Raw genomic sequence first — 27,371 nt, forward strand, 5'->3', positions numbered from 1 at the left:
GACAAATTTGAATTGAACCAACAAAATAAACGTTTTAAAAATAAAGTTGTGCACATCTACCTACTACTCACTGACGATTCATTGATGTGTGTCGTTAAAAATTTACTATTTTCATTGATGTTTATTGAGCATTGTCTTAAGTAATTAATTTGGCTAAATTTTTCTGTATTTGTTCGATTACATTTACAACATGTAATACCATCATAACAACATTTATTACTAACGATTTTTCGTCGCACTACTAACGTTTGAACCATTCGTTCCGATGTCATTTCAGTTAAAAAATTATTTATCGATTTCGTTCCGAATACGTATGACATTAAAATCAATAAGAAACACAAACCTATGCATTGTTTGTTCGGTGCAAAATTCCTGCATGCTGTGCCAGTCTCGTCTTTGGATGCGGTTCGTTGAACGTCTACATGGCTTTCACCAATCTAATGACAAATGGGTTATCAGAAAAAAGGGAACGTTAATTTTTTGCTCATCATTTTCTCAGACACCGACACAAATTCAGTGCAGCTATGACGGTGTTGGCTTAGTATACAAAAAAGAAATTGAGCGATAAATTTGTGTCAGATTTATCTGATGTCTGAAAATCGCCTTAAAGCGACGGCAACAACAACGATGCGTGTTTCTTCTATAAATCTACCCCCATCGACCGACATTATAAAATCGTTTAAATAAAAATGATTGATCGCTTCAACAGCATTGTCACAACATTTCAGCTGCATTAACGCAGAGAACACTCAATAGACCACTGAAATCTGAAAACACTAACATTACCTGTTGCATATCCCTCCACATTCCACTGGCTGGATCTGAATCAAATTCTAATGAATTGTGTCCCAATTCACCACCATATGATAAATCGAGACCAGTTTTCGGTTTACGTGGTGGATCATTCGGTTGCACTGGGTCGTCGGTACCGTGGAATATTAAGTCCCATTGGGTTATTTGTCCTGTAAGTTTGGTAAAGAAAAATATTTTTTAACTCTTTGCTGTTCAATGCATTCAATTAGTTGGAAAATAAACAATGAACTGAAGAACTACAAAATAAAAATTCTTAATGAAAGGATGAGGAAACTATACGAGTAATAAAATGAAAACCCTCAATTACTCGTATTTGTTTGCAATGCAGAAGTTGAGGAACTTTCAACTTTTTGTTGAATTCTTCAGAATATTAATTTTGAACGATGAAACAAAAAACTGGTTTATAAAAGGTATGTTCTCTACGTGGATGAATTGTTTAGAGAGCTGGAAATTCTTCGAAACAAATTATAGTCCATTGTATTCTGAAATTTTTTGCGGAACTACAATCACTTACCTAAAGTACTAGATCATGGACTGAGCTCTTGTTCGGCTATGAATCGAAATTGGGTAACAAAGAAAATGGATATGACATGGAAGTTTTCATGGATGTACAAATTCAAACCGTGTGTGGATTGGTTTCATTTGAAAGTTTTTTTTACTGTAAAAGATGAGAGTGTGTCGGTGCCCAGCCCATATATGAGGGAAAATTGATTCCTTCCAAACCGATTCATTACTTAACACCAATATACACTCTCATGATGAGAGTCTCATCAGTACAGTAGCCACGTAGCCAATAGAAATGATTTACAAAGCGAGTAAGTCCCTCCTTGAGTCTTTCATTGTTTTCTAATTTTATTTAACAATGAACAGTTTGGTTTTTAACTCAAGATCACTTGCGAACAATGCTTTCTACCATTAATTAATTTGAAAAATTCGTTTAAGAAGCCAGTTCAAAAGAGGTAAAAGAACAACAAAAATCTGTGTGGTTCACCACATTTAAATTTTTTTTAGCTACTGCCTTTACACGAACACGAGCACCCCCACGACTTGTAAAAAATAAACAAAAAGATAACAACATGAAAATAGGGACATTGGACAAATAATGTTCCTTGTGAGATATTCAACCCAGTGCCGGACTGGCTCAAAAAAGCCCTTCTGGCGTTGTATGGAGACATTTTTCAAAAAGCTCTTCGTCGTCATTTATCCATACAAAAATCAAAAAAAGGCCCTTCGGGAATTGTCCGAACGCCCATAGGGCCAGTCCGGCACTGATTAAACCTCACTGCTGTAATTTGCATGAGTGACTTAGTGAAAAATTTAAACAAAAGAATTTTCACTAAATCTCTTATGCAAATTACTGCAACACAGTGAAATGAGTAATACATATAGTTCAAAGCATTTCAGCTCGGAGCATACAGTCTCAATATAAATTGTAATTTTCAACTCAAAAGACGACATGGGGGATTCTTTTGAAATCTGACCGATTTTCCCCAGGCATGCTTTATACGTATGTCTTGATAGGTCCTGGTCCCTAAATGTCACAGTGCAGCTGTGCAGTACCTTTGAAGCCGGTTTTGAGGTGTACGGACTCAGACCTATCTAGACATTTACAGAAAGCAAGTTGGGCGAACATCGGTCCGATTGCGTCGATGTTGTTAGGCCAGATGTCGGATTGTCGGATGTGAGAGATCCACAAAAGCTGTATGTGAGAGATATAGCACAAAAAACAAAACAAAGAGTTTTAACAAATGACGAAAAAGTGTATATAATGCTCGTACAATTGATATGCACATAGTCATCGCAAGACATAGGTGCACTGATGATGGCGTGATACGCCGAAATCAGCATTGTTTTGTCCTGTTGTTCGTCCGCATTATGATTGTAAACGGTAAAACGTTTCGTCACGAATCGTAAACGGTAACACGTTTCGTTCGCCCTTCGTTGAATAAAAGAAATTTTTTCAACAATTTTGGTCAAGTCAAAGCAATACAACACTTTGTCAAAATCAAAAAAGAATGTATTTGCGTGTATTTGCACAACATTCCCATTGTTTCGTTATTTTACACAAGACCATAAGCATGAACGAGAACTAAATTATGAAACTTTCAATTTTTACATTCTGCCCTGTAAATTGTTATTTGTCTAACGTTAGCCGCGAAAAAAGTCCACAATTTTGTTGTTTTGGTCCGTGGTACGTGGCTAATTTTCTCCGCTGTAACAGTATCAAATGAAGTAAGAGGTTTCTTCACTGGAATACCTAATTCAGCTTTTCGATGAAAAACTTATATGTGCACTGCAAACAGAACTACCATTGCAGTGAGTAACATATTTTATTCATTTGCCGAATACAGCATTTTCTCAGCCCGAACGCAAAACTCTTTTCAAAAATTTGTATACATTTTGTTACACTAAAAACCACAACATAAATTGTATCATTCCCCATCTTCCATATTATAGGGAAAATAATTTTTTCTTTTTTTTTACTCTATTTGGTCTAAAATGTCATTTATATTCTTGTCTGTGAGAAAGATTTTTGAACTTTTTCGTAAACTTTACCGGGGTTATCGCTACCATTGGGATACACGTAGGATATGCTGCTCTATACTCATAAAACATCCGTACATTTTTATATTGAATTTTCAATGTTTGCATAGGACTTGAGTATAAGGATTTATGAGTTTATTTATTCGTATACCCAACATTTTGCTAAGATTGTCTCCAACCAAATGGCACAATAGCGTGCGATTTTTCGAATATAATCTTTTATTGCTGCTGAGCATATAATATATACATAGAAGAAGAGAAAAAGCGATTCATTCTTATGCAACAACGTCTTTCAGATGTCATAAGGGCGTGCAGAGATGTAACAATGAAAATATATCTTTTTCGTTGCAAATTTTTTTGAAAATAAAATTCATAAAATTTCTTAAATTTGACACAGATCACTTGTTTGTCGAGGGAAAAAGGGTTGGAATTTAATCAGTCGTACCGGATCTCGTGCCTACATTTTTTTGATTTATTCTGTCTAAACGTAAAAATTTGATTGATTGATTAATAAAATATTTAAGCTTCCGTTCGCATGAAGGGGCTTCGTGTTGGAAAATATACTAGAACAACGGTCCAATGTTAATTGATATGCAAAGAGAGTTATTCAATCAAAACGAAAAATTCCATACGGCCGTTCATTACGAAATTAAATTAACATTCAGAAATAAATGATAAATTTGTCCGATGCTGGTTGTCGACAATAATAAAACAACTTTTGGATACTGAAACCAATTTAATTATTATCTGGGCTCCTTCCAAAATCAATGAATTCAAATAATCCAAACTCTCGTAGATTTCATGTCCACCAGAACAGAGGAGAAAAAAAAACTGTAATATTAACGCTCCCATAGTCATTCTCTGTTTTTGGCTCAGTTTCAACCCATTTCCAGTATTACATGACATTTTCAGACATATATAGTTATAGAGTTTGGCTCAGCATAATTTATGTTTTATGATAAAAGACGGTTTGGCTTAGCGAGCGAAAAATGGAATGAAACGATACGCTAGTTTTAATACGAGAAATGTTGTTAAAAGTCTGCAATCAATTCTTCACTCGTTAGCATTTCGTTTTATCGTTGTTGCCCCCCGAACCCATTTCAAGATAGAAGTTAGATGGGTATAATGATTCTGTGGGTTTTTCTTGTTATTCGAGACATTGTTAACAAGTCTTCACGTTGACTTATGCGAAACGACAAAATACCTGCATGAGAAGCAGTGGTTTGATGATTTAGAATACAGCTAACACAACTGCTATTCATCTATCTGTTAAACGACGAAAATAAACGACAATCCCTAATGAGGTCTTATATAGCAAATTGTATGTTAGAAGAACTGTTAGAAGTAAAAGATTTTCCAACAATGTTGTTAGATCACTAGAACCGTTAATAATGTTGCTTATATGATTGTGAAATATAGTAAAAGGCGCCAAAACGTTCTATTGAAAGGCAACAATAATAACATTACTAACACTTGTGATTTTCCATGCCTTATATGGTCAGTTCAAGCCTGGAGAGGGATTACGGCATCAATTCTCTTTCCTCTATTCTATGACAACTCTACCGATAGAGTACGACTTAAAGATGTCGTTGCAACAAAGCCCAATGTCAACAGAAAATTTATTAATTTTTTACTCGACGGATTTTGGTCAAATGCCATCACAGGACTCCGGAACAGTAATCAGTTTTTCTGTATACGTGAGAGTGTATTGATGAGCTATGATATGAATCGGTCGGTAGGGAAAGTAAACGGTCGAGAAGGAAAGTAACGGTCGGGAAGGAATGCACCAACACACTCTCACTATTACAGAAAAATATCTTTTAAAATACCCCAATACATACTCGATGCGTGTTTTCGCTTGGACTTCGCCCGCGCGTACACACACATCTTGTGTGTATTGGGGTATGTTGAAATATACTATTTCATTCGTTAGTATATTTTCTTGGGTTTGAAAAAATAAAACGTTTACTATCGTTTCCTCATATCCTTTTTTAAGACTCGATCCGACAGATGGCCGATTGAAAAACTGATTATCGTTTCAGAATCCTGAGGTCATGTCGAGTAATCCGTCGAATTAAAAATTAAGTACTTTTCTGTTGACTCGTTGCCGGGTTTTTATGTTTTGTACGCGTAGAAATGCTTATTAAGCATTGCTTATACGGAAAATTTGTTTTGCTGTCAAAGCACTAAAGGTATTCGAAATCACAAAATGTTACAACGATGAAAGGATTCTATTTGCGTTATGTGGAATGCTCAAAGGTACATGTTTGTGTATTGTATGATGTAAATAATATGATTGAACAAATGATATTGTACATACCATAGCGTAATATGTAGTTTTCAAGTCAACTAAAGTCAAGTTTTCAACCAAAAAAAAAAGTTTTATAACGATTAAGTTGATACTAATGCTTTCAAGTATAAATTTCCATCTAAATAATTTAGTAATATCGAATAAATTTTTAATAACTTTTACATTTTAGCAAACATAAATTGCAAATATTTTTTTCTCGGAAAAACGATTTACAAAATTTGAAATGCAACTTTGTTACCATAATTGATTTGATGGTTTTCAATATGAATTGTTATTTCGCTAGAGGGCAATTGAAATACAAAATGATTGTTCGTCCTAAACATATCGAATGCGATCGATATTTATGTTTTATGCGAAATTGTTTTTTTTTTCTAGCGCATGCTATGCGACATTGAGAGAATGTGAGGTCTACAGCGCGAAGTCCGGTAATTAGGAACAACATTTTCTGTAAAGTGACGACATTTCCCAATTATACGATTCATTCAGTGCCAAAGATAAAACAATTTCCCAACATATGAAGCATAAGAATTTTATCTGACACGGGACTCGAACCCAGACAATTTTAGTGGAAGGCCAGTTCGTAGCCACTGGATCACTCCGTCCTCAATGTCCTTTTTAACAAATTCCACATACAATTTACTTGTGTCAGATTTTGAAGTACTTGATTTGACATTTTCACATTGTGAACTGAAAGGTATTTACTGAAAATCTAGTACGTCGAGACCAATACAGTCTATGTGGTTAAAAACGTTTGTGAGTTAAAAACAAAACAATAACAAAAACGAATCGAATCAGATAAACGGCTCTCATGTAGTTTGGTCGGCATCATGTTTGATTGGATTGATATTTTCCGTTCTTTTTTCTAACTCAGCATGATAGAACTTTTACGTTACGGAACTTTTACGACCTAAGAACCTTACGAGACACCCCAGTTAAATAATTACAAGAGTTTAAATCAATCGTCTACTTCGGAAAGAAGAAGAACGCTCTAAAATAATCGTAATAGTGCTTTAGTTCCGTTAAAAACAATTTAATAATTCCGTTTTACAGAAAGTTGTCTTACCAATAGCCTATGAAACAAGAAATGACATTTGTTAGTCGCTGGTGTATAATTGAAATGTAAGGCGACTGTTGTTTAAACTGTCACATACGGCTATTCATCTGTTATCGATAACGACGACAAAAACAATGACAAGCTCTGCGTCATATGGTCCTTTATATTGTAAAATTCATGTTAAAACAATTGAAGTACAAGATTTGAAATCAGCAGATTTAAAATACTTCGATCGATGGAAGTAATAGACCCGACAATAATACTGGTCATATGCTTGCCGTCTGTAACTGGTTAAATCTCATATTTTCAATAGTTGAATCATCATAAATTACCTTAAATTAGCAAATTCCATTTCCAGTCGTTAGAAGAGTTACTCGAACAGATTACAATGTCCTTAATTTCAAATTCCAATTATCAAGAATTTAATTAAATAAATGCAATGAGCCTGACTATTGTTTAAAAGCTCTCATCCGTAAATAATGTTAGTATTCCATCTACTTTTCAATTCACTCTGGCAGCTATAACATTCGCTGAATAAAAACAATACACAAACGACGAAACAACAACCATCATTCAAATTATAGTTTTGCTCTGCCAGTGCGAGGGAATGTGTATTGTATATGTTCTCGCTGGATTTGTTTGAGTAGTTTATGTTAAACAAGAAAATCTTTAGTTTATCCGCTTGGCTTTCCATTTCGCAAAGAACTCAACCAAAAAGTTTTTAACATTCTTTCGGATTATTGTCATACAAATTACGTACATTACGTCTGTGCCTGCCTACATGAAAAGAGAAGGATGAATTCGCTGTGAATTGAGAATTATTACATTTCAGCGAACATTGATGAACCAGGGAATATTTGTAATTCCAGAATGTCCTTAAATTTCTAAAATACTGGGAAAAGATCTTATTTCCACAAATATTCCGAACCGAGACAAATTAAATGCACAAAGAATGCAGATGCAGAGTTTCGGTTTCCTTGTTGTAAAACAATAAGAGAAATTTCGGAACAAGCAACGAGAAAATCTTCTTTTTTTAAATTGAGGAATCGTGGAAATTCGAGAAATATTTGTCGATGAAAATATACTCTGGTGGACTGTTTGAGTGTAACAATGGCTGTGAACATTTCAAGTTTCATCCAGTCGCTACAATATTTATATTCAGAAAAAACTTTTCATTCTGCTTTTTTCCTCCAATTAAAATTTCCAGATTTTTCATTTCCACTTATTTCCACTTGAAAAACTCTTCCAGAAGACGTAAAAATAGACTCAATTCGTTGCAATCCGAACTAATGTACTCCAGTAGTACTGGTACACTAATTACGTGACAACATATTTCTGATATCTTTCTGGAAATGATGTGGGTAGAAATCATTTTATTTACAAGAAACTCGGGATTACATACACTTCGGTTCCGTGCACTCGTATCTGTAATGTATTCCTTTTGGCATGAACAAATATGTTTCTTAGCACGCAAAAAATATGGTTGGATATGCTATGAACTCAAATACACTTTTATCTGTAGAAGGAACAAACAAACTCATTCCCATTCCGAATATACAAGGTTTTGTTTGGTATCATGTACTTGTGCTTCGTTTGTTGTAATAACAGGGTGGTGTAAGCTCCCGTAAATACTTTTTTCTCGTCAATAAAATCACTTATCTTCTGTGTTCGGTTTTATGATTTCAAATCGCAAAATTTAATTCCAAAGTTGTATCGTTCACACCTGGCATTTTCTTCGGAAAAGAGATTGAATTTTAACGAACCAATATTGAAGAGAAACTGGGTGAGACAATGGGAAGAGTTGACCTCGGAATAGACCTATTGCGCTACTATTGAGTGTTATTCAAGGAATATTGTAATCATCCCAGCAATTATTTTGTTTGTGCAACAATGTGATTTTGTTCTGCAATTTGAATTTGATTTCTTTACATTTTTCAAATTGAATTTTTTGTATCACCTCTTCACAATTGCGTGCGAATTGCAACGTCTCTCCAGTTTAGTTTAAGGCATTTCATAAAATACCATCACTTAAGGAATACCGGTTTTGGTATATGACAGACTAAATGTAGTGAACTCTTTCAAAGTTGAATTTTTTTGTAACAAGAAATCAGTCGTCGTTCATTTGTGCCAGTGAGAACACTGAAAATGAAGGTTTTAGTTGTTGTCGTTATACTTTGTGTGGCTGTTGCTTCGGGTAATTGAGTGTTGTTTTTCTTTTTTAAATAAGAGTAAAATGCGCCAAAGTTTAACAATGGCTTGCAAGTGATTTAGCCATCGGAAATCTTTAATCGAATTTTCGATGCGTAAGGAAGGCACTTCCTTTTTAGAGAAATAAGCTTCACATCTCAATCGGATGTCGTATCGATCTGTTCATACCATTCAGAGACTATCGAGCTCCAATTTCTAATTGATAATCAGAAAATTGAGATTGGATTAGGAGAGTTTGATAACAGTGAACGAAGAAAACGACTCGAAAATTATGAGCCAATAACGTTGTTATACAGTCAATGACTTTAACACCTTCGTCACTCATAACGGTACAACATAGATTCATTTCTAACATTGCTAAATTTAGTCAAAAGTTTAATTTTTAATACCTCAGCAGACACTGTGTCGCATCTCACTACAACTAACGTATAGCACTACAACTAACGTATACAAGTTTGAGTGCGTCTACTAACTTAAAGGTTTTACAGATCGAAGTAAAGGCTGAGGTGTATCACAAATTCTGCGTGTAAAAGATTTCATACACAAAAAAAAAACTCACGCGATCTGTTAGTTATAACATATAAGGTAAATGATGGAGAGTTGACCTAGTGGAAAAGTGATCTTAAGTTGTCCGTGTGTATGAAGAAAAAATGATCGGTCAAATCACCATCCAATAAACCGCGAGTTGTCCTATGACGTTTGTATATGGGACAATTCACGATTTGTTGAACTTATATAAAATCGGACAACTCACGGTTCACGTAGGTTAACTCTGCATTTTTATTAATTAATTAACTTTGTTAAACGAAATCTTCAATAATTAATAAAATTTATGTTAATTATGTAAACAAAAGATAAATCTTTAAAATAAAAGTGGTTCCATGTAACATAGTTCCAAAATCGATGAGAAATTCAAGTTCAAAGTTTGGCTTTGTCAATTTAGGTCAACTCTCCATCATTTACCTTACTCTAAAGAAATGCCTGTACGTTTTCGTTGCATTTTTGATGGAAATTATACGTTCGAAGCTCTATAATTTTGTGATGAGCAAAGATAAAATATTTCCAAAACCTGAAATGTTATAAGGTCTGCTAATATGTAACGTAAATTGAAAACAAGTATGTGTGTTGATTTCATTATATTTTTTTTGTAACTCTGATTTGTTAAGGTCTCGTGTAGCGATACTAATGAACGTTTTGATTTCTTTCCATTTTTAGCCAAAGAAATTTGGGAAGGCAAAAAATACAAACTGTACGATTCGGTCAAATTCGACGACTACATGCGAAAATTGGGCGTCAACTTTTTCCTCATACAAATCGGTAATCTAGTCAGCCCGACGGTGGAATTGAGAAAACTGCCCAACGACAGATACGAGCTGATCACGGAATCAACGTTCCAGAACACAGACATCACATTCAAACTTGGCGAAGAATTCGATGAAGAAACGGTGGACGGTCGTAAAGTGAAGACTGTTATGACACTGGAAGGCAATACATTAACGCAGAAACAAGGAGGCACTCCACCGTCAACAATTATTCGAGAATTCGGCGATAGGGAAATGGTTTGCAAGTTGAGCGTTTACGATGTGGTTGCAACCCGTAAATATCGTCTCACATAATTTGATTGTAATGTGCATCATTTTGAAATTTGTATGTAGTAATAGTGAACCGTTTTTATTTGCCAGTGCGAGATAATCTTCGCCTTCGAAAGTATATGCTTGATAAAATAGGTACACACATTATGCTTCTAAATTATTGTTTTGACTAGTGGTAACGTAAAAACACAAATTTGGAAGCTGGTACGTAATTTACTATTAACGACGGTGTCAATGTTTGTAAAAATATTTTCCATTAAATAAATGCAATTATCACGAGAAGTGCATACAAGAGTTGTCCTTTTATAGAGTTAACCATGAAAATGCGAGAATCCTTATGTATAATTAGTCAAAATTGGGCCGCGTGTGCATCCATATTTCGAGCTTACTTAAAATACAGATCAAAGATTTTGCATTAGCTTCATTCTTCACACGAATTATTGTGATGTTGATCTGCCTTAACAACCCACGAACGGTTCGGTAATAGATCATCGCTACACCAGCTTCGGTTTATATAGTTTTTCTCTTTAGGACCCTCTCATTACCGCAATATTTTACTGTACCATTGGAGCTGGGCGACAAGTCTAGTGCTATCTAGAAGTCGGTGCGATCATCACGCAAGGTTAACGATTTTCTCCACTGAATAGATCGACCCTATCTGTTTTTGTGGCATGGCACCTGAGACTGGTGTAATTAGGGATTGGCCACTTTATGCCAATCTCAGGTTTCGCACCTTTGGATATTATGAACTCCAAGATGGGGACTCAACGACTTCTTATTGAAAACAGGAAAATTTCACTGATAGAAGGAGTAAAGTCAGGAAGTAGATAACAAAGCATATTTGATCTGGGTTCCTGCTTATCAAGTGAAGAAGCCTCCCAAGAAATCTGATCTATATATCTAGTTGACATCTATGATGTGCTAGTAGAGAAATTAATGGGATTGGAATCCCGGTTCTACCAACAACGTGTTACCGTTAAGCATTGCGACAGTTCCAGTCAACTTCACTTGACTTAAACCGATTCAATTGACTTTGTTTTTGTTTACAATTTGTACAGATTCGCTGAGTTTTGAACTCTCACAGTGGCAACTCAGTTGTTAATCACTTACCGAAGCTAAAATAAAATTTCTAAGAAGAATTACTCCGAGTTGAAACTGATTTTATGACAAAACAAAAATTTCGCAACATCTTTTAAAAACTCTGAGGTCTGAGCATCACAAAACGTCTAGAATTTATAAAAAACTTAGAATTTTCAATTGAAAACTTTGTTAGATACAAAACAATATCAAATTTTTGTTGTTATTCTTTAGAGATTCAGAAGTTGCAAACTTCTTTAATGACACATGAGCCTCGAATGAGCAGTACTTTACAGTACTTTATAAGTACTTTATAAGTACTTTACATGAACGAATACGAAATATGAGCATATCTCATTGAGCAATTTTGTTAAAATAATCTCTGACGGAGTTTGGATAGTTTCAACTTAGAGATACAGTTTATTCATCATTATATGTATTCGGTAACTGAATTGTGAATTGTTTGCATTTTCGTTAGGTAATATTTTAATTGAAGACGATTTTTCGGTGCAGAACTCATATTAATGCCACTCAGCAGATCCAATCTGTCTAGCGACTAAATTATGGACGACATATTGTCCATTTGAACCGAACCGTGAACAAAATATTAGGAGGGCAAGATTAAGATTACGATGCAGAATTTGATTATAGTCGACTATATACCTCACTTGCGTATAGACGAACAAATGTAGGATTCAAACTAGAAATCTACATTCTGTGAAAAAGCTTATGAATAGACCAGAATATCGTAAATTTATACGAACAATTAGAGGGATTCTTTTGAATTTCGACTGACCGAAATCGGCGGAAATCAGATATTTTTGATCTTCCATACCTGGCTGGTTGTAAGTGGCCAAAAGTCGAAAAATGGGGTTTGGTAGTCCGGATTACATTTCCGTAAGGTGGCGAAGACACAGGCGTGTATGAGTTCGTTGTAAAGCTGAGGTCGAGTACTCCTGGGGCAAATATTACCTTCATAAAATTTGATGATAAACGGCAGAAAATATGACTTCCGGAAAATTTCTCAAAATGGATGGAACCTCGGTGAACTTTGATGAGTTCTGTGACCTCACTAATACAATTATTTGATTAAATTTTTAATTAATTACGAATGTGGAGGACCTCAGCTTTACAGCATATACGCATATTTAGTAGTTTGCCGGAGTGAAACACACAGTTTTCATCTGTTACGTAGTCACGTGCCAAACTACTAAATATGGATATTCTGAGAAATTTTCTTAAGGTCATATTTTCGGCCGTTCATCACCAAATTTTTTGAAGGTAATATTTGCCCCGTAGTCTAGTATTTAAGGACCAAAATACGTCGAACGTTTACAACTTAGTTTTTAACATACCCACTTTTAAAAGAATTTTTTGGGCATGCTATGGAGGGAGCCTTCTTAGACCTAAATAAAGAAGACTCCCTCCATAGCATGCCGAAGAAATGCTGTTAGCAGCGGATATATTAGAAACTAAGTTGTAAACGTTCGCCGCATTTTGGTCCTTAAATACTAGACTACCGGTAGTACTCGACATCAGCTTTCCAACGAGTCCATACACGTCCTCGCCACCTTACAGAAATGAAATCCGGACTACGAAACCCCATTTTTCGTCTTTTGGCCACTTACAACCACCCAAGTATGGGATCAAAAATATCTGGGACTGGTTTTGGGGCCTAGGCACCAAGGCCTAACTAGGCATACATAAAAAAAGTCCCGGAATAAATAGCGCCGATTTCGGTCAGTCGAAATACAAAAGAATCCCTCTTATTGATTTTGTCACCAAAAAAGAATTTTTCCTGGCTATATAAACCAATTTCTCATTCTTGCACATTTCGAGAAAAGGTACAACTTTGAACCACTTGTCGAGGATAGTCGATTCGTCAGTTATACCTTACGAGTAATTTTGCGTTCTTTGTCTCGACCGATTTCATTTGAAATTATTTAGTCACATTCAAGATGTGCAGATGACAACATTGGCACACCATTCTTATTTGCGATGACAGACCTATGTAAATACATGAATTAAATTCGAAGTGCACACAATCACCCCGATTTTAGACAGATTCAACCACTATCTGAAATTCGGAATCTGAATGTAAACTGTGGAAATGAATTGTAGCAACTTTTAATTATCAGAGCTATGTGTTTTTGCTAGAGATGTACTTCTCGAAATCGATTTCAATTATTATTTGGTTAATCAGCATCACCATCGGAATGCGAGTGTACAAGAAATTCAAAGAAAAATTTGTTAAGAAAGCTAATACGATGTCGATAACGTAAAATTTACGGAGTATTATTACAAAGCATTATTTTGCCAGTCGAAAGTGTTTGCACAACACTTCCTTATGTGTAGACAGATAGATATACCATTTTCGCGCCTCGTATAGCCAAATTTTGTATTCAATTATTCATCGAAAATTCTATTCTACAACCGACGACTGGCGTGATCGATTTAACACAATTTCATTTCACTGATATTTTCGGTTCATTCAAAAAATTCAAATAATTCAGACAATTGTATAATACCAAACCAGAAATGCAAATAGACTACACCCATACAAACAGCAAATATCTCTGTGGCGATTTTCAATTCCTTCTCGATTCAATATATCAATTTTCGCACAAAGCGTTTGCATATTTGAAAAATCGTCTAGAAAATTTCAATTCGGAATATTTACTGGAGGGGGAGGGCGGTTTTTCTCTCTCTACTTCTTCCTGCTTCACAACCGAAACATTTATCCCATCACATAATGAATTCACACAATTCCCAGCCCGAATTTGTGTTTACATTTCGGTATACACAACTTAGACTCGGTATGAACGATATTCAAGTTTTCGGAACATTTTTCTTTTGCGCTGACTTTTCAGCAACATCAACATATAATAATATCGTTCCCAGTATTTCATGTGTTATAAAATATTCATCAATTGTGTTGTGAATTGAATAATAGTCCTTCACTTAACAGTCGCACAACGGGTGGTGATTGAAGAGAGAAAAAATAGGAGAGAAATCGAAGAATATGTCTTGCGGTTTATATACATTGCACAAGGATATTAAAATAAAATCTTCTTTTCGTTAAATTTCTTATTTCCGTTTTCCCTTTTTTCCACACGTTCGGAATCAAATGAATTCTGTACAATAATCTCATGGATTTATCAATATACCAGATACTATAGACCGACAACAATGTATATAGCTGCAACATTTAAAAATTGTTTAAGAGATTGGAATTGAAACGAAAAACGTATCCGATTCGGAGCTAAGGGAATGGGGTAAATTGATATGATACCAACCACAACAATACTGTCTGCATTTTGCAATCGTGAGCAATGTTTATACATACATGTAATATGGGCAACGAGTGCGGCATTACCGACATTACACACGATTATACTGTACTTGTTTGTCGGTTCGGATTTAACCGGTAACTCATGCCACTGAATATATATTCAAAATTGAAATAAGCCCAATCTTCTAATGGTTTGGGGGGGGGGGAGGAAGGCATTATCTAGTCATGTCGGTGGGGATTTGTTTGAATTTATTACGGATTTGGGACCGCATGCTTCAGAGAAAACCGTAATATTTCAATGAATCTTTATTTTCGTCTGAGACGTAACGGGTTCAAGGTTGCCTGAAATTTTGCTGCGCTGTCACGATATTGTCTGGAATTAATTGGTACTTCAATCAATGTTGAGTACACAGATGCCTAGAATGAATGTTATAGCTACACACAGTCGGGAAATGGTAGTTTAAAGTGATGATTGAAACGGATTGAGTATTGCAAGCCCTGACATCCTTTGGCCTAAGTTAAGTGGTTCGGCCGCCTAGCGAAGCAACGATCAAAGGAAGTGGTCTTAAATTTAGAGTGGGAGATTCTACGAACACGAATTATCTCTATAAAACTTCATATGCTACGCATGCATGCTATGGATAAATCAGGGAATCAACAAAAAAACAAATTTGTAACAAAAGAACGAACACAAGAAAACCAAATTGAAATATCGTTTCACAAAAAGCTAACCCTTAACATTCGACTGAATCGGAATCCGAGAATTGGATGTCCGCAATTGTTGTGAGGTCAATGCCAACGAACTTTTCTTTTGTGCTGTCGATGCGGGATACTGTTGTGTGTCGCCGAAGAAAAAACTTTTCGAATTTTCACGTGACGGTTTACCGTTGCTATTAATCGATACCGCATATGGACCGCGTGTGGCATATTTAGGTCCATCATACGGATGGAATTCCGGATAGATTTCCTGCACTTTTTCGTATTTTTGGAATAGCTTCGGAATGTTTGGATTGGAAGTGGGCGGTGGATTTCTTTCATTTTTATCGAAATCATTGTCCGACGTGGTGAATGCGTTTTCTTTCACTTGTTTCGGCGCTTTGTTGGGAACTTTGTCGTAAATGAATTTGTCCCCTTTTTGGTACACATTGTTGGTAATTTGTAATGGTTTCGGTGTCGTTGCCGGTACCTTCCAAAACGTTTCCAATTTCCGATTTCGATCGACGTAATAGTACGGTGTGGTCGACTGATTCGTTTGGATCGGTCTTGCTGTCGTCGTTCGTTTCCAATTTTTGCCGGCATTGTTTTTCTGATTTTTTTGGTTCTTCCTCGGTGATACCAGAATAAACGGTGCCGACGACACACCTTTCTGCTGATGCTGCTTTCGATTCCCTTTTCCGCCATTCGGTTTATTCAGCACAATTATCGGGTAGTTATTCATGGAATGCTGTTGTGGCGGAACTATTTGCACCGAGATCGGATCATTTTTGTCTATTGGTGTCGCCGTACCGTAGAATATTAACGACCATCCTTTCAGAAGAGCGTTCACTATTTTCCAGTTTCAATTTTACAATTTGTTTTTCCGTTACAAAGTTATTTAGCAGCACAAAATTGAGGCAGATTTTAGTGTTAGTTAGTTAGCATTCACTCGGACATGGTTTTATCAACCGAAATGATGAAAAAATTTGTCTCATTTACTTACCGATATAGCGTCCTTCGTTGTGAATTTCCAGCTGCCAATTACCGTGTGGTGCTTCACCCCATGTGTGTACACTCATAAAAGGCCATTGATTGAAACCGGAACGTGATACGTCATGAGACCTGAAACAGATAACGGAGAATTGTAAAAGTGAAAAACCTTGAAAAAACACTAGGTAACAAAGGTTTTCCTACACCAATGGTGGAATAGTGCGTTCGGTAGGTCTTGGTGCCGAGAGCTCAAAACCTGCGTCCATTGGTCCCAATGATGACTGTGGTGCCGCTGTAGGCTTCACGATTTTTTTAAGCAATAAGCAATGAGGTCTGTGGAGTGTAGTGATTGTAGCTCACTGGCTTGCAAGAGATGCGCTGTCTCGTTCCCATTTAAATAAAAATGTGAAGCTGCTATGGGATCAATGGATGCGTGTTTCGAACTCGAAGCACAGAGACCTATCCAACGCACTATGTCACCACTTATACTTTCCCAAATGTTTCAAATTGTTGCCGAGTAAACCGAATCTGAATTTTACGTGAAAAATTCCCCAATTTATCGGTCCAAATGAAACATTAAAAAGGGAGAATTTCACGTTATTCAGAAGCCATAGTTTTCTCACCATTTAGAACAGAGAACCGCCCATTACAGATTACAGCTAAATTATGCAAATGAAAAGCAGCAATTGTTTGCAAAATACTCGCTTTAATCCCTTGGTGGTGTTTACATTCCGCTCAGCTTCACATATTCAAATAATAACTCGTAACTTTACTCACTGTTGCAACAAAAAATTAACTTCTCAGTCTGCTTAAGCTTGAATGAGTTGTGCTGGTAAGGAGATATAATCCGTACGAATATCGTATAAAAGAAGAAAACCATTTTCGTCGTATGAATATTTTTGCAATGCGAGACGATACTAACCATGGAAAGGCAACAAAAACTTTGCCAATAAATGTAAATAGTCCATCAGATTAAATGGAAATTAAAGAAATCGAATGGAACCGATTCCCGTTTTGAAACCGAAAATATTCAAACAAATGAAGCCATGGGATAATCGTTCCCCCGAGAGGCTGTAGGGTAATTGACATAAATCACTTGAAATACACAATCGCACGCAATTTATGCCGATGAGTAGAGGAAGTAGCGCTCACATAATGGCAGCCAGCTGAACCTCATTAAATACAATAAACCATGTACGAACATGGAACGAAACCATTTATAGTTTCCCATTAATTAACTAATTAGATTATGTCGTTTGATAGCAGAAAACCACCCGCACGGAATGGGATTATGTCTGACAATTAAATTCAGTCACTTCAAATATATTGGAACACACCTTCACAACCCCGGTATAGCCAGACACAAAATCACATCCGGACCACAAAACCAATAATTTTATTAGTAGAACATTGTCGGGCGTTACGTCCCATTAACTTAATGCATATTCAAATGAACATTTTCTAACCAAATTCAAAGCTCACACGATAAATGTACTCCCAAACAAAACGAACACCTCTCATGGCATAATAAGAGCCACCACCGAAGAATTGTTTCAACGTCGTATAAATTTGATAAATCGAAAAGATCATCGCATTTTCCGCATGAACAACTTACCTTGATGTAAGCAGGCAGACCTTAGTGCCTGCCGGTGATTTTAAGTAAATTTGTATGTCACCCCGACGTTGTGATGTTAATGTAATCTTTGCTTGGACATGTTCCAAATAATTGACTCCTTTACAGTGTTGTACAGTCAATTGAAGTGTTATGTAGCCTTTGGGTGGTATCGTTCTGGATGCACATTATGAATAAACAGATAGAATGAATTACTTCTGTTGATAACGTTATTGCTTTGAGCTTACTTGTCTAGATGCGGTGCGTTGATTTCGCATTTATTTTGTTCCGGAACGGTTTTCCACGTACGTGCCAGTCGGACCATTGCTGCAGCATCCATGAGACCATAGCCGAATGAATGACTAACTCGACGACCGACTCCATTTTTCGACCATGTGGAATCTTTTAAATTGCCTGGCTTCGCAGTTCTTACAACTAAATGAAAAATTGATGTGTTATGATGCACCGATCTGCATTTTATATGTCCTTACCAATATGCTGTAAGTCACGCCACGTAAGGTTACTATTCGCTTCTAAAACAAGTGCCGCAATGCCAGCAGCAAGGGGTGCCGACGCTGATGTGCCTGTATGTGACGTTGTGCACGTGTGATGTAAATCAGTTGTGACAACTTGCTTTTCACCTTGACCACCACTGCTGTACGTCGTCGCTAGCGTAGAACTACATTTTTCCGAGTACCAAGGCACTTCGCCACCCTCAGTTGCACTAGATATGGACAATGTCCATATTGAATTGGTGTATCCATCACAGTTGCAATTATCATGTTCGCGACCTCCGTTACCCGAGGCCCATATAAATATGCTTCCTTTGCCATTTCGTCCCTTTTTCACACCTTCTGAAAAGGCTAACGTTGCCATTTCACCCGGCCCATCAACCGTTTTGCCATCATCGTCCGGTCCCCAGGAGGCACTATAAATGTCGATGTGCTGCGGATTCAGGCCTAACGATTTTGCCTCCACCAGATCGGTTACATCACCATCCAGCATTCGAACGCCACCGACACGTGCCTCGTAGGCAATTCCAACGGCACACAAGGAATTGTTTGCCGTTGCGGCTACTTCGCCGGCACAGCGGGTTCCATGACGATTCGAATCGGTCATATCGTAGTGTGGCATTGGATCGAAGTCAGCACCATTCACGTCATAGGATGCTTTAGGGTCCTGCAAAAAGAAGAAGAAGCAAGACTGCTGAATAACGATCGATAGAGTCAATAGAATGATAAAAGGTATAAAAATTCGCTTTATTTCATATCACAGACGAATCGGAAAATTCTGTTTTCTCAAAACCATATACAAAACAGAAATCCACGATGAAACCCAATCTTGTAAACAAACAAGCACCATAAGCCTGCTATTGACTATACATCTACAACTTTTTCATCGTTCATAGAGTCGAAAATAATTTCGATTTCTATTTATCCATTCTGATTTTGATTACTTCTTTCATGTGATTTGTATACATAGCGTTCTGATACAAAAGAAATCCGACAAATCATATTTCATTTTTCTCAAGCTCAACAAATCAAACAGAAGATCAATGAATGCGATGCTAAAAATAACACAACATTTCCTCCACCTAGAGTCGATACCATTAACCATAACCATCCCCAATAACTCAATTCGATGTTTTTCAATTTCAAAGAAATCTTTTGATTTTTACAAGATTTAATAAAGGCAGCGACTTCTCGACTTCATGGTGTAATGGTGAATATACATTGAGAATACATACCCAGCTAAAATTTTTAGTTGGTAAGGAATAACGAGGGAGGAATGAAATTGAATTACATTTTTGTCAAGCGGCAAATGTGTGTGGCATAGCGAGCTAGTTGCTAAGATCAAGTAGATGAACAAAAATTCAACAAACATGCAGTAGCTGTTGAATGAACTAAAAATGGAATCAGCAAAATATATTTTTCTACAACAAATAATCTTGCATACCATTGAATTCCAGACGACGGTAGTATGTCTAAAGCCATGAAAGGTATTTCATTAGACTTTGGTCATTTTCAACGGGGTTAGAGGAACGAATGTTATTGAATTTTCTTGGGTATCCACCACTATAATAGGTCAAGAACTTTTGTAGGTGTTTTGTAGTGTCGAAATAGAATTTTCTTTGTTGTTGAAAATAACTAGAAACTCATTGAATGACCAGTTAGAATTCCAGTAACTAATGGACCAACTAATTGATTTCATTTGTCTTCAAGAACGTCGACAAAATATAATCGTTAACTTCCGGTTAGAGTGATGGTCTTCTATAAAAAAATAAGATAAAAGAGTAACAGATTTTGTGTCAAACACTTTTGAGAAAGTACAGATCAATCGCTTGCCGTTTCCACTTCGCACTTTTCCTATTATAACAAGCACGTCATACATTCGCAGAGCCCGGTCTTATAAAGAGGAAGGGATTTCCACAAAGAGATCTTGGAGCTGATGATATTTTCATCTTTATTCCGTTTTTCCAAAGACATTGCATTGGACAAGCAAAGACATTGATGGTAAAGTTTGTAGCCTAATCGGAGGACAATTGCGATTTTAAGTCCTAATTGTTTCGATACTTTTAACTACTTGCAGTTGATTTTCAATTTTCCTGTAAATCCTAAGAACCCATTTACTTCGACAGGAGAATAAGCGCCAATAATTGGCTTTATTTGCTCAATGATCACCAAGCTTGAATGTTTTTTCTGGCTGCGATACCGGAGAAACTGCCCAATCTACACGTACTCTCGATCTATCTTATTTAAAGTAAAGAGAAAATCAAACGAAAAGTCAAACGAAAAGTCAAAGAAAATTTCTTATCCACCCTAACAACTTCCCGTGCTCTCTTTCCTGCATTAAAGCGGGTGAAGTATGTTATGGAATACAGAATCGTTTGTGCAATACACAGAATCAGAGAGTTCAAATGAAATGCTTTTTACTATATCATAAAAATAAAATTGAGAAATTCATATCGTAAAGATATTCTCTACAGGACGCTCGAGTATTATTATTTTTATTTCGTAAATTTAATTCAAAATTCAATTCCGTTCCATCGTCGACCCATGGTAGAATTCAAGTCTGCAATCGAATTGAATTTTTTTGTTGTGGTTGTGTTGTTGCAGAAATTGAGTTCCTTTATTGTACAGATGAGCAAATCGAATGACATTGTTATTTAATCGCTGCGGACTCTATGTATTGAATCTGAACATAAATTTGTTATTTCCAATTTCATTCCAGGCCGAACCGATAATATTACTGCATTTGCTGGCCTTACCACTGATACATGTGTTACACGAAACTTTATATATATTTATGTTGCAGATCCGCATGTTATAACGTAATTAACTAATTGACCGTGAAATTGAATTTTGGAAGCGCTGTAAGGGTTTTTTTGTCAATTTTAACTGATATGACCGAACTTTTTTTGGGAGATATCATGCCTATTAGAGCAGTTTCAAAGGATGGGATGAGTTGAATTTAAAGGGGTTGAAGTATTTTCAACGTTAGTGGCAGAAAAAATCAAGTAGAACTGTCCAATTCGAACCAATTAGGTTACATGTTGCATTGGATTATGAATATTGTCATATCATGAATGGGTAATTGAAATTTTGATAAATTTGATAAACATCATTATTCTATAAAGAAAATGGCTCTGTAAAATTTACAGAGTGTATAAAGTACGGATATAAATCCACCTAACAATGTTAGGCTAACATTGTTACCTGCTTAAACTGTGCCTGAACCGTTTGCAGGCGCAATAAATATAAGTATAGTATACTAATATAATACTAATTGACTGGAAACATCAAGAATTTTTAAAACTCTAAAAGAATTTCGAATTGTGTTTTCTTAAAGTGAACCAACTGTAAATCAAAGCCATTTCGAAATGTTTTCATGAACGACAGTAACAATTTGCTTAGAATCATGTTTTATGTCAATTATGTCAATCTCCCAATCGTACTGCTTTGCACTTAGACTAGTCATAGATTTACTGGTATTTCGTACGATAATGTGGTCCAGTTTGTGTGATATACACATTTCGTAAAATCTTACGTAGAATTTTTCACTAACACATGTAGGTATTGAAAATTTTGATCATTCTAGTGACCACATCTAAATTGTTTGCGCTAATTTGCCCACCAATTTCGTAGGGAAAAACTCATACTATCAAGAAAATCCACCTGTCAAAACCGGACCCATTTCGTCTGGGATGGATATATACTATACATGGTTTGAAAGCCGTTTGACAGTAGACCTCAAAACAGGCCTCAGACAATCTTAAGCTATAACTGGTTGCTGGTGGAAGATCTCCGAAGATCGAAAAATGGTGTTTTTTAGACTCATTTTATGGCCGCTAAATATGAGCGATGCAGGTTTGATTGGGCTCGTTGGAAAGCTTAGGGCATGTTCTTTCAGGTCATGCCTAGTTTGAGAACATCCACTGATATACGTTAGAAAAAATGTACAACAAAAAGTTTTAAAATTCGTGTGAGCTTTAGACAGGTCTGGAATGGTACTGATGACGATACAATGTGAACCTAAAATGCTATTTGTAACGTACATTATCTAAGCTTTCCATTGATACCTGATATGCGGTGCTGGTAATTGCTGGTGAATTTTACGAATAGTGGGTGTACTAACACAAAAATTTGTTATATCACCAGATTTTCAAAATAATCCTTCAAAATATTACGTATTTCATGTCGGGATCAAAAATTTTACGTAATTATGTTAGGCTTTGAACACATACAAAAATTTTATTTACGTATCTACAGTCGGAGAAATTTAGTTTTCGGGTTTTCCAAAGGTATTAATCTTATTTAACCCACACTTTATCCCACAACAATGGAATCCACAAATTTAAATTTAGTTAACTCAGCGGTCGCAATGACGGCGCTGCAGTCACGATTTCAAAATGTGATATAGGGTGGATAAACTAAATTTTGGTTTTGGTTACATTTTCTCTTGGTTTTTAATTATTACATCAGGCTTCTAAATTAAGAGTACCTTTTTGCAATATAAACCGTTTGAGTTTGAAAAAAGATGTTTTGTATCAGTGAACGATATAGGAAAGCGTTCAGTACGTCTCAACATACAAAATAACATAAAATAAAATTGTACATTTAGCCACCCTACGTCCGTCATCGCTTCTATTGTCTTCAAAAACATATTGTGTGCTTGTCATGATATGTATCAGACGTTTGTTTATTTATGTGTCTCATCTAAAATGCTGGCCAGCAAAATTTTGATCATTAAATTCAACGGCAAAATTGATCTAAATGTTAAAATAATTGTGAATAATAGTGAAGTTAATGTGGTTTTGTTTTCTCTTCATAAAGGAATTTGCATCAGTTCGATGTAAAGTGCGGAGCACCATTAGAAAAAAAAACTTGTCGCTGAAGAATGATCAAAAAGTTGCTGGACGCAATAGCTTCAACTAATGCTTTGCAGGATATAGAATCGAAATTAGAGAAACACCAAGAGCCGTCCATTTGAAATCTTCACAATCATCATTTCAACTAAAGGCTTTTTTTTAAACGAAACGCAGATTCGGAACATTCTTTTTCGCCAAATTACAATTTGGCATAGGAAATCAATTCAACTCTTTGTATAAGTGAAGCTCATGATTGAATCTGGTCAGGAATAAGATAAGAATATGAATATATGACGAACTTCAAAGTTCCTGATTTATAATCCTGAGATGCCTGCTCATGCAATTATGCGATTTACGATTTCCAAAGAATTTTAATATCAACTTTTAGACAAAATAACAATTTCCAAGTCTGTTTTCTATTTGATTTATTTGATGTATTTCCGACCTCGTTCTAGGATAATAAAATTTTCTGTGGATTATTTGTAACTTCATGAAAATATTAAGATTGAAAACCTCAGAAACATTCACATAAAAATTATGCTTTCCTAACTAATGTTGAAATAGCCTTTTTGCACTCATTAGGAACTTAGGAAAATAACGAGACGGTTTACTTGTAGTCCGAAATTATATTTTGGCTTCGTAGAACACAGATAAACACAAGAGAGAGGAATTATATGATATGCAGTACATACTGTCCCGCAATGAAAGTAGATAAGTAGGTATGGCCAGTCCATACAAGTCGGAGCACATACGGATTTGCATGGCGCCACCTCAAACTAACTCATTTCTAGTGGAAATTTGCACTAGAAATGAGTTTGTTTGAGGTGGCGCCATGCAAGTCCGTATGTGCTCCAGCTAGAACAAATTTGAACGTTTGGCCATACCTATCTATTTACTTTCATTGCTGTCCCGTACAATCTTTTTCTAAATAAAAGTTATAGTCAAATCGACAATATTGTATTATTTGGCGATTTGTCATATTTTGGAGTTTCTTCACACTTTGGCGATTTTTCTTGACAATTCATCATATTTAGTTGATTTGTTAAATCATCAAGAAAAGTCTCAGAAGTGTGAAGAAACGCCATAAAGACAAATTTTTAATTCTCTATGATCCTTGGAGTTTCTTTACTCTTTGGCGATATTTCTTGGTTTTTCTTCACATTATGGCGATTTTTCTTGTTGATTTAACAAATCAACCATAAGAGGTTCCGAGCCTACGCTGAAATTGTAGCCTACATTTCTGCGTTTCGAAATTTTTGATCGCTGATATCTTTTTACGAGAGCCCTTTTTGAAAAATGTACGACCACATTTTCGAGTAAAAATATGTCAGCTTTGAATAAAAAATAAAATTGTCTGTGAAAGTTCCATGTGCTTTGAGAAAAGTGTACCTTTGATGCAAATTTGGGGCATCGATACAGTTTTCTCAAAGCACATGGAACTTTCACAGACAATTTTATTTTTTATTCAAAGCTGACATATTTTTACTCGAAAATGTGGTCGTACATTTTTCAAAAAGGGCTCTCGTAAAAAGATATCAGCGATCAAAAATTTCGAAACGCAGAAATATAGGCTACAATTTCAGCGTAGGCTCGGAACCTCATAATGATGAATTGCCAAGAAAAATCGATAGAGTGTGAAGAGAAGAAGAGAAAAATCGCCAGAGTGTGAGGAAACGCCAAAGTGTAAAAATACGTTTTTGAAATGTCTCTACATTATCTTTCGTAAAATGATAGTGTCCACGGGATCTTTCGTTAAAGTATGAATTCCCTAGGATCGAACAAGATGCCGTTACCTGACGTAAAATAAGAGTTTCCTTAGGATCGAACCAGGCAGAATTTCGTAACTTTTATAAAAGGATATCACTAGCTTCGAACAAATAACGCCTTTTAGATAAATTTCGTAAAGGATAAATTTCCAAGGATTTGTTTAATCACCACGAAGAATCGCCAAAGTGTGAAGAAACGCAACAAAGACAAATTTATCATTCTTTGTTTTTGCCGGCGTTTCTTCATCCCTTGCCAATTTTGTATTTTTGGCGATTCTTCATGGGAATCATGATTAATGACGGCTACGAGCTTTAGCGAAAACGAATGAGATGTTCCGATCCGAATCTGCGAGCGAACTTCCGTTTCGTTAAAAAAAAACCTTTAGTTGAAATGATCATGATGAAGATTTCAAATGGACGGCTCTTGGTGTTTCTCTAATTTCGATTCTATATCCTGCAAAGCATTAGTTGAAGCTATTGCGTCCAGCAACTTTTTGACCATTCTTCAGCGACAAGTTTTTTTTCCAATGGTGCTCCGCACTTTACATCGAACTGATGCAAATTTCTTTATGAAGAGAAAACAAAACCACATTAACTTCACTATTATTCACAATTATTTTAACATTTAGATCAATTTTGCCGTTGAATTTAATGATCAAAATTTTGCTGGCCAGCATTTTAGATGAGACACATAAATAAACAAACGTCTGATACATATCATGACAAGCACACAATATGTTTTTGAAGACAATAGAAGCGATGACGGACGTAGGGTGGCTAAATGTACAATTATATTTTACGTTCTTTTGTATGTTGAGACGTACAGAACGCTTTCCTATATCGTTCACTGATACAAAACATCTTTTTTCAAACTCAAACGGTTTATATTGCATAAAGGTACTCTTAATTTAGAAGCCTGATGTAATAATTAAAAACCAAGAGAAAATGTAACCAAAACCAAAATTTAGTTTATCCACCCTATATCACATTTTGAAATCGTGACTGCAGCGCCGTCATTGTGACCGTTGTGTTAACTAAATTTAAATTTGTGGATTCCATTGTTGTGGGATAAAGTGTGGGTTAAATAAGATTAATACCTTTGGAAAACCCGAAAACTAAATTTCCTCGACTGTAAGGTGTTACTATTTGTAACATGCAAAATTGGTCATGATCGTAGGTAATTTATTTAACACAGATACCAAATGTCATGTGGAATGCGTGGAACGCGAGTGCTTGGAGAAACAGCGACTGCTACGCAATTGACATCTGATTGATTTTTTGTTGATTTGTTGGTTTTGTCGAGTGCTTTTCAATTTTAACATTTTCTTTCGCTTTAGTGTAACAAGGACTGAAACAGCTTCTAGTTTTGTGTTAAAATTGTTTCAAAGTCTTCTAAATTCGTCACAACTTTTAATTCAATCCTGAAAATTCGTCAATCTAAAAATACACTGCTCGTACGCATTCACATCCGCAATCAACAAACGTCAAACGGTTTTCATTGTCTCATTAGATTTTTTTGTGAAAATGTTTTTGCCTACCTATTAAACCAGAAAATTATTAATTTAGATACTTTGCCTACTGTATTATCAAATTAATTAAATTTTTCTTTTAAAAAAGACAAGAACAGAATGAGTTGTGTACGGAAACAAATCACTCAAACACAAAGCAAAATTCACGATTTAACAGCCAAATTAGGGCTTATTATATACGAACACAACTGAAACCTATAAAATTTAGAATACTTTGAAACAATTTTAACACAAAACTAGAAGCTGTTTCAGTCCTTGTTACACCAAAGCGAAAGAAAATGTTAAAATTGAAAAGCACTCGACAAAAAACCAACAAATCAACAAAAAATCAATCAGATGTCAATTGCGTAGCAGTCGCTGTTTCTCCAAGCACTCGCGTTCCACGCATTCCACTTGACATTTGGTATCTGTGCTAAATAAATTAACTACGATCATGACCAATTTTGTATGTTACAAATAGTACTGCTGTTCAGGGACTATTTTTGAGAAATTCTTTGAGAAATTTTGAGAAATTTGAGA

At 35.7% G+C, this 27,371-nt stretch overlaps 2 protein-coding genes across 3 annotated transcripts in view; one reads left to right on the top strand and one right to left on the bottom strand.

Moving 5' to 3' along the window:
• The window catches only part of LOC119067665 (furin-like protease 1), a 126,900-nt gene that overhangs the window by 16,229 nt on the left and 83,300 nt on the right, over positions 1–27,371 (bottom strand). Inside the window, exons 4-10 of one of the 2 annotated variants that reach the window (XM_037170781.1) lie at positions 18,681–19,368; positions 18,438–18,624; positions 18,193–18,366; positions 16,591–16,709; positions 15,624–16,436; positions 787–962; positions 344–437 (exon numbers count right to left, since the gene is read on the bottom strand). In XM_037170781.1, coding sequence (XP_037026676.1) covers positions 344–437; positions 787–962; positions 15,624–16,436; positions 16,591–16,709; positions 18,193–18,366; positions 18,438–18,624; positions 18,681–19,368 — 2,251 coding nt within the window. The remainder of the gene's footprint in view (positions 1–343; positions 438–786; positions 963–15,623; positions 16,437–16,590; positions 16,710–18,192; positions 18,367–18,437; positions 18,625–18,680; positions 19,369–27,371) is intronic. The other variant, XM_037170773.1, reaches the window with a different exon arrangement.
• LOC119067685 (fatty acid-binding protein, muscle-like) lies at positions 8,774–10,802 on the top strand. Its single transcript, XM_037170808.1, has 2 exons — positions 8,774–8,916; positions 10,146–10,802. The coding sequence occupies exons 1-2, from the start codon at positions 8,868–8,870 to the stop codon at positions 10,544–10,546; spliced, it is 450 nt and encodes a 149-aa protein (XP_037026703.1). The 5' UTR covers positions 8,774–8,867; the 3' UTR covers positions 10,547–10,802.

This window comes from Bradysia coprophila, chromosome II (assembly GCF_014529535.1).
Source record: "Bradysia coprophila strain Holo2 chromosome II, BU_Bcop_v1, whole genome shotgun sequence".
Classification (NCBI taxonomy): Eukaryota; Metazoa; Arthropoda; class Insecta; order Diptera; family Sciaridae; genus Bradysia; species Bradysia coprophila.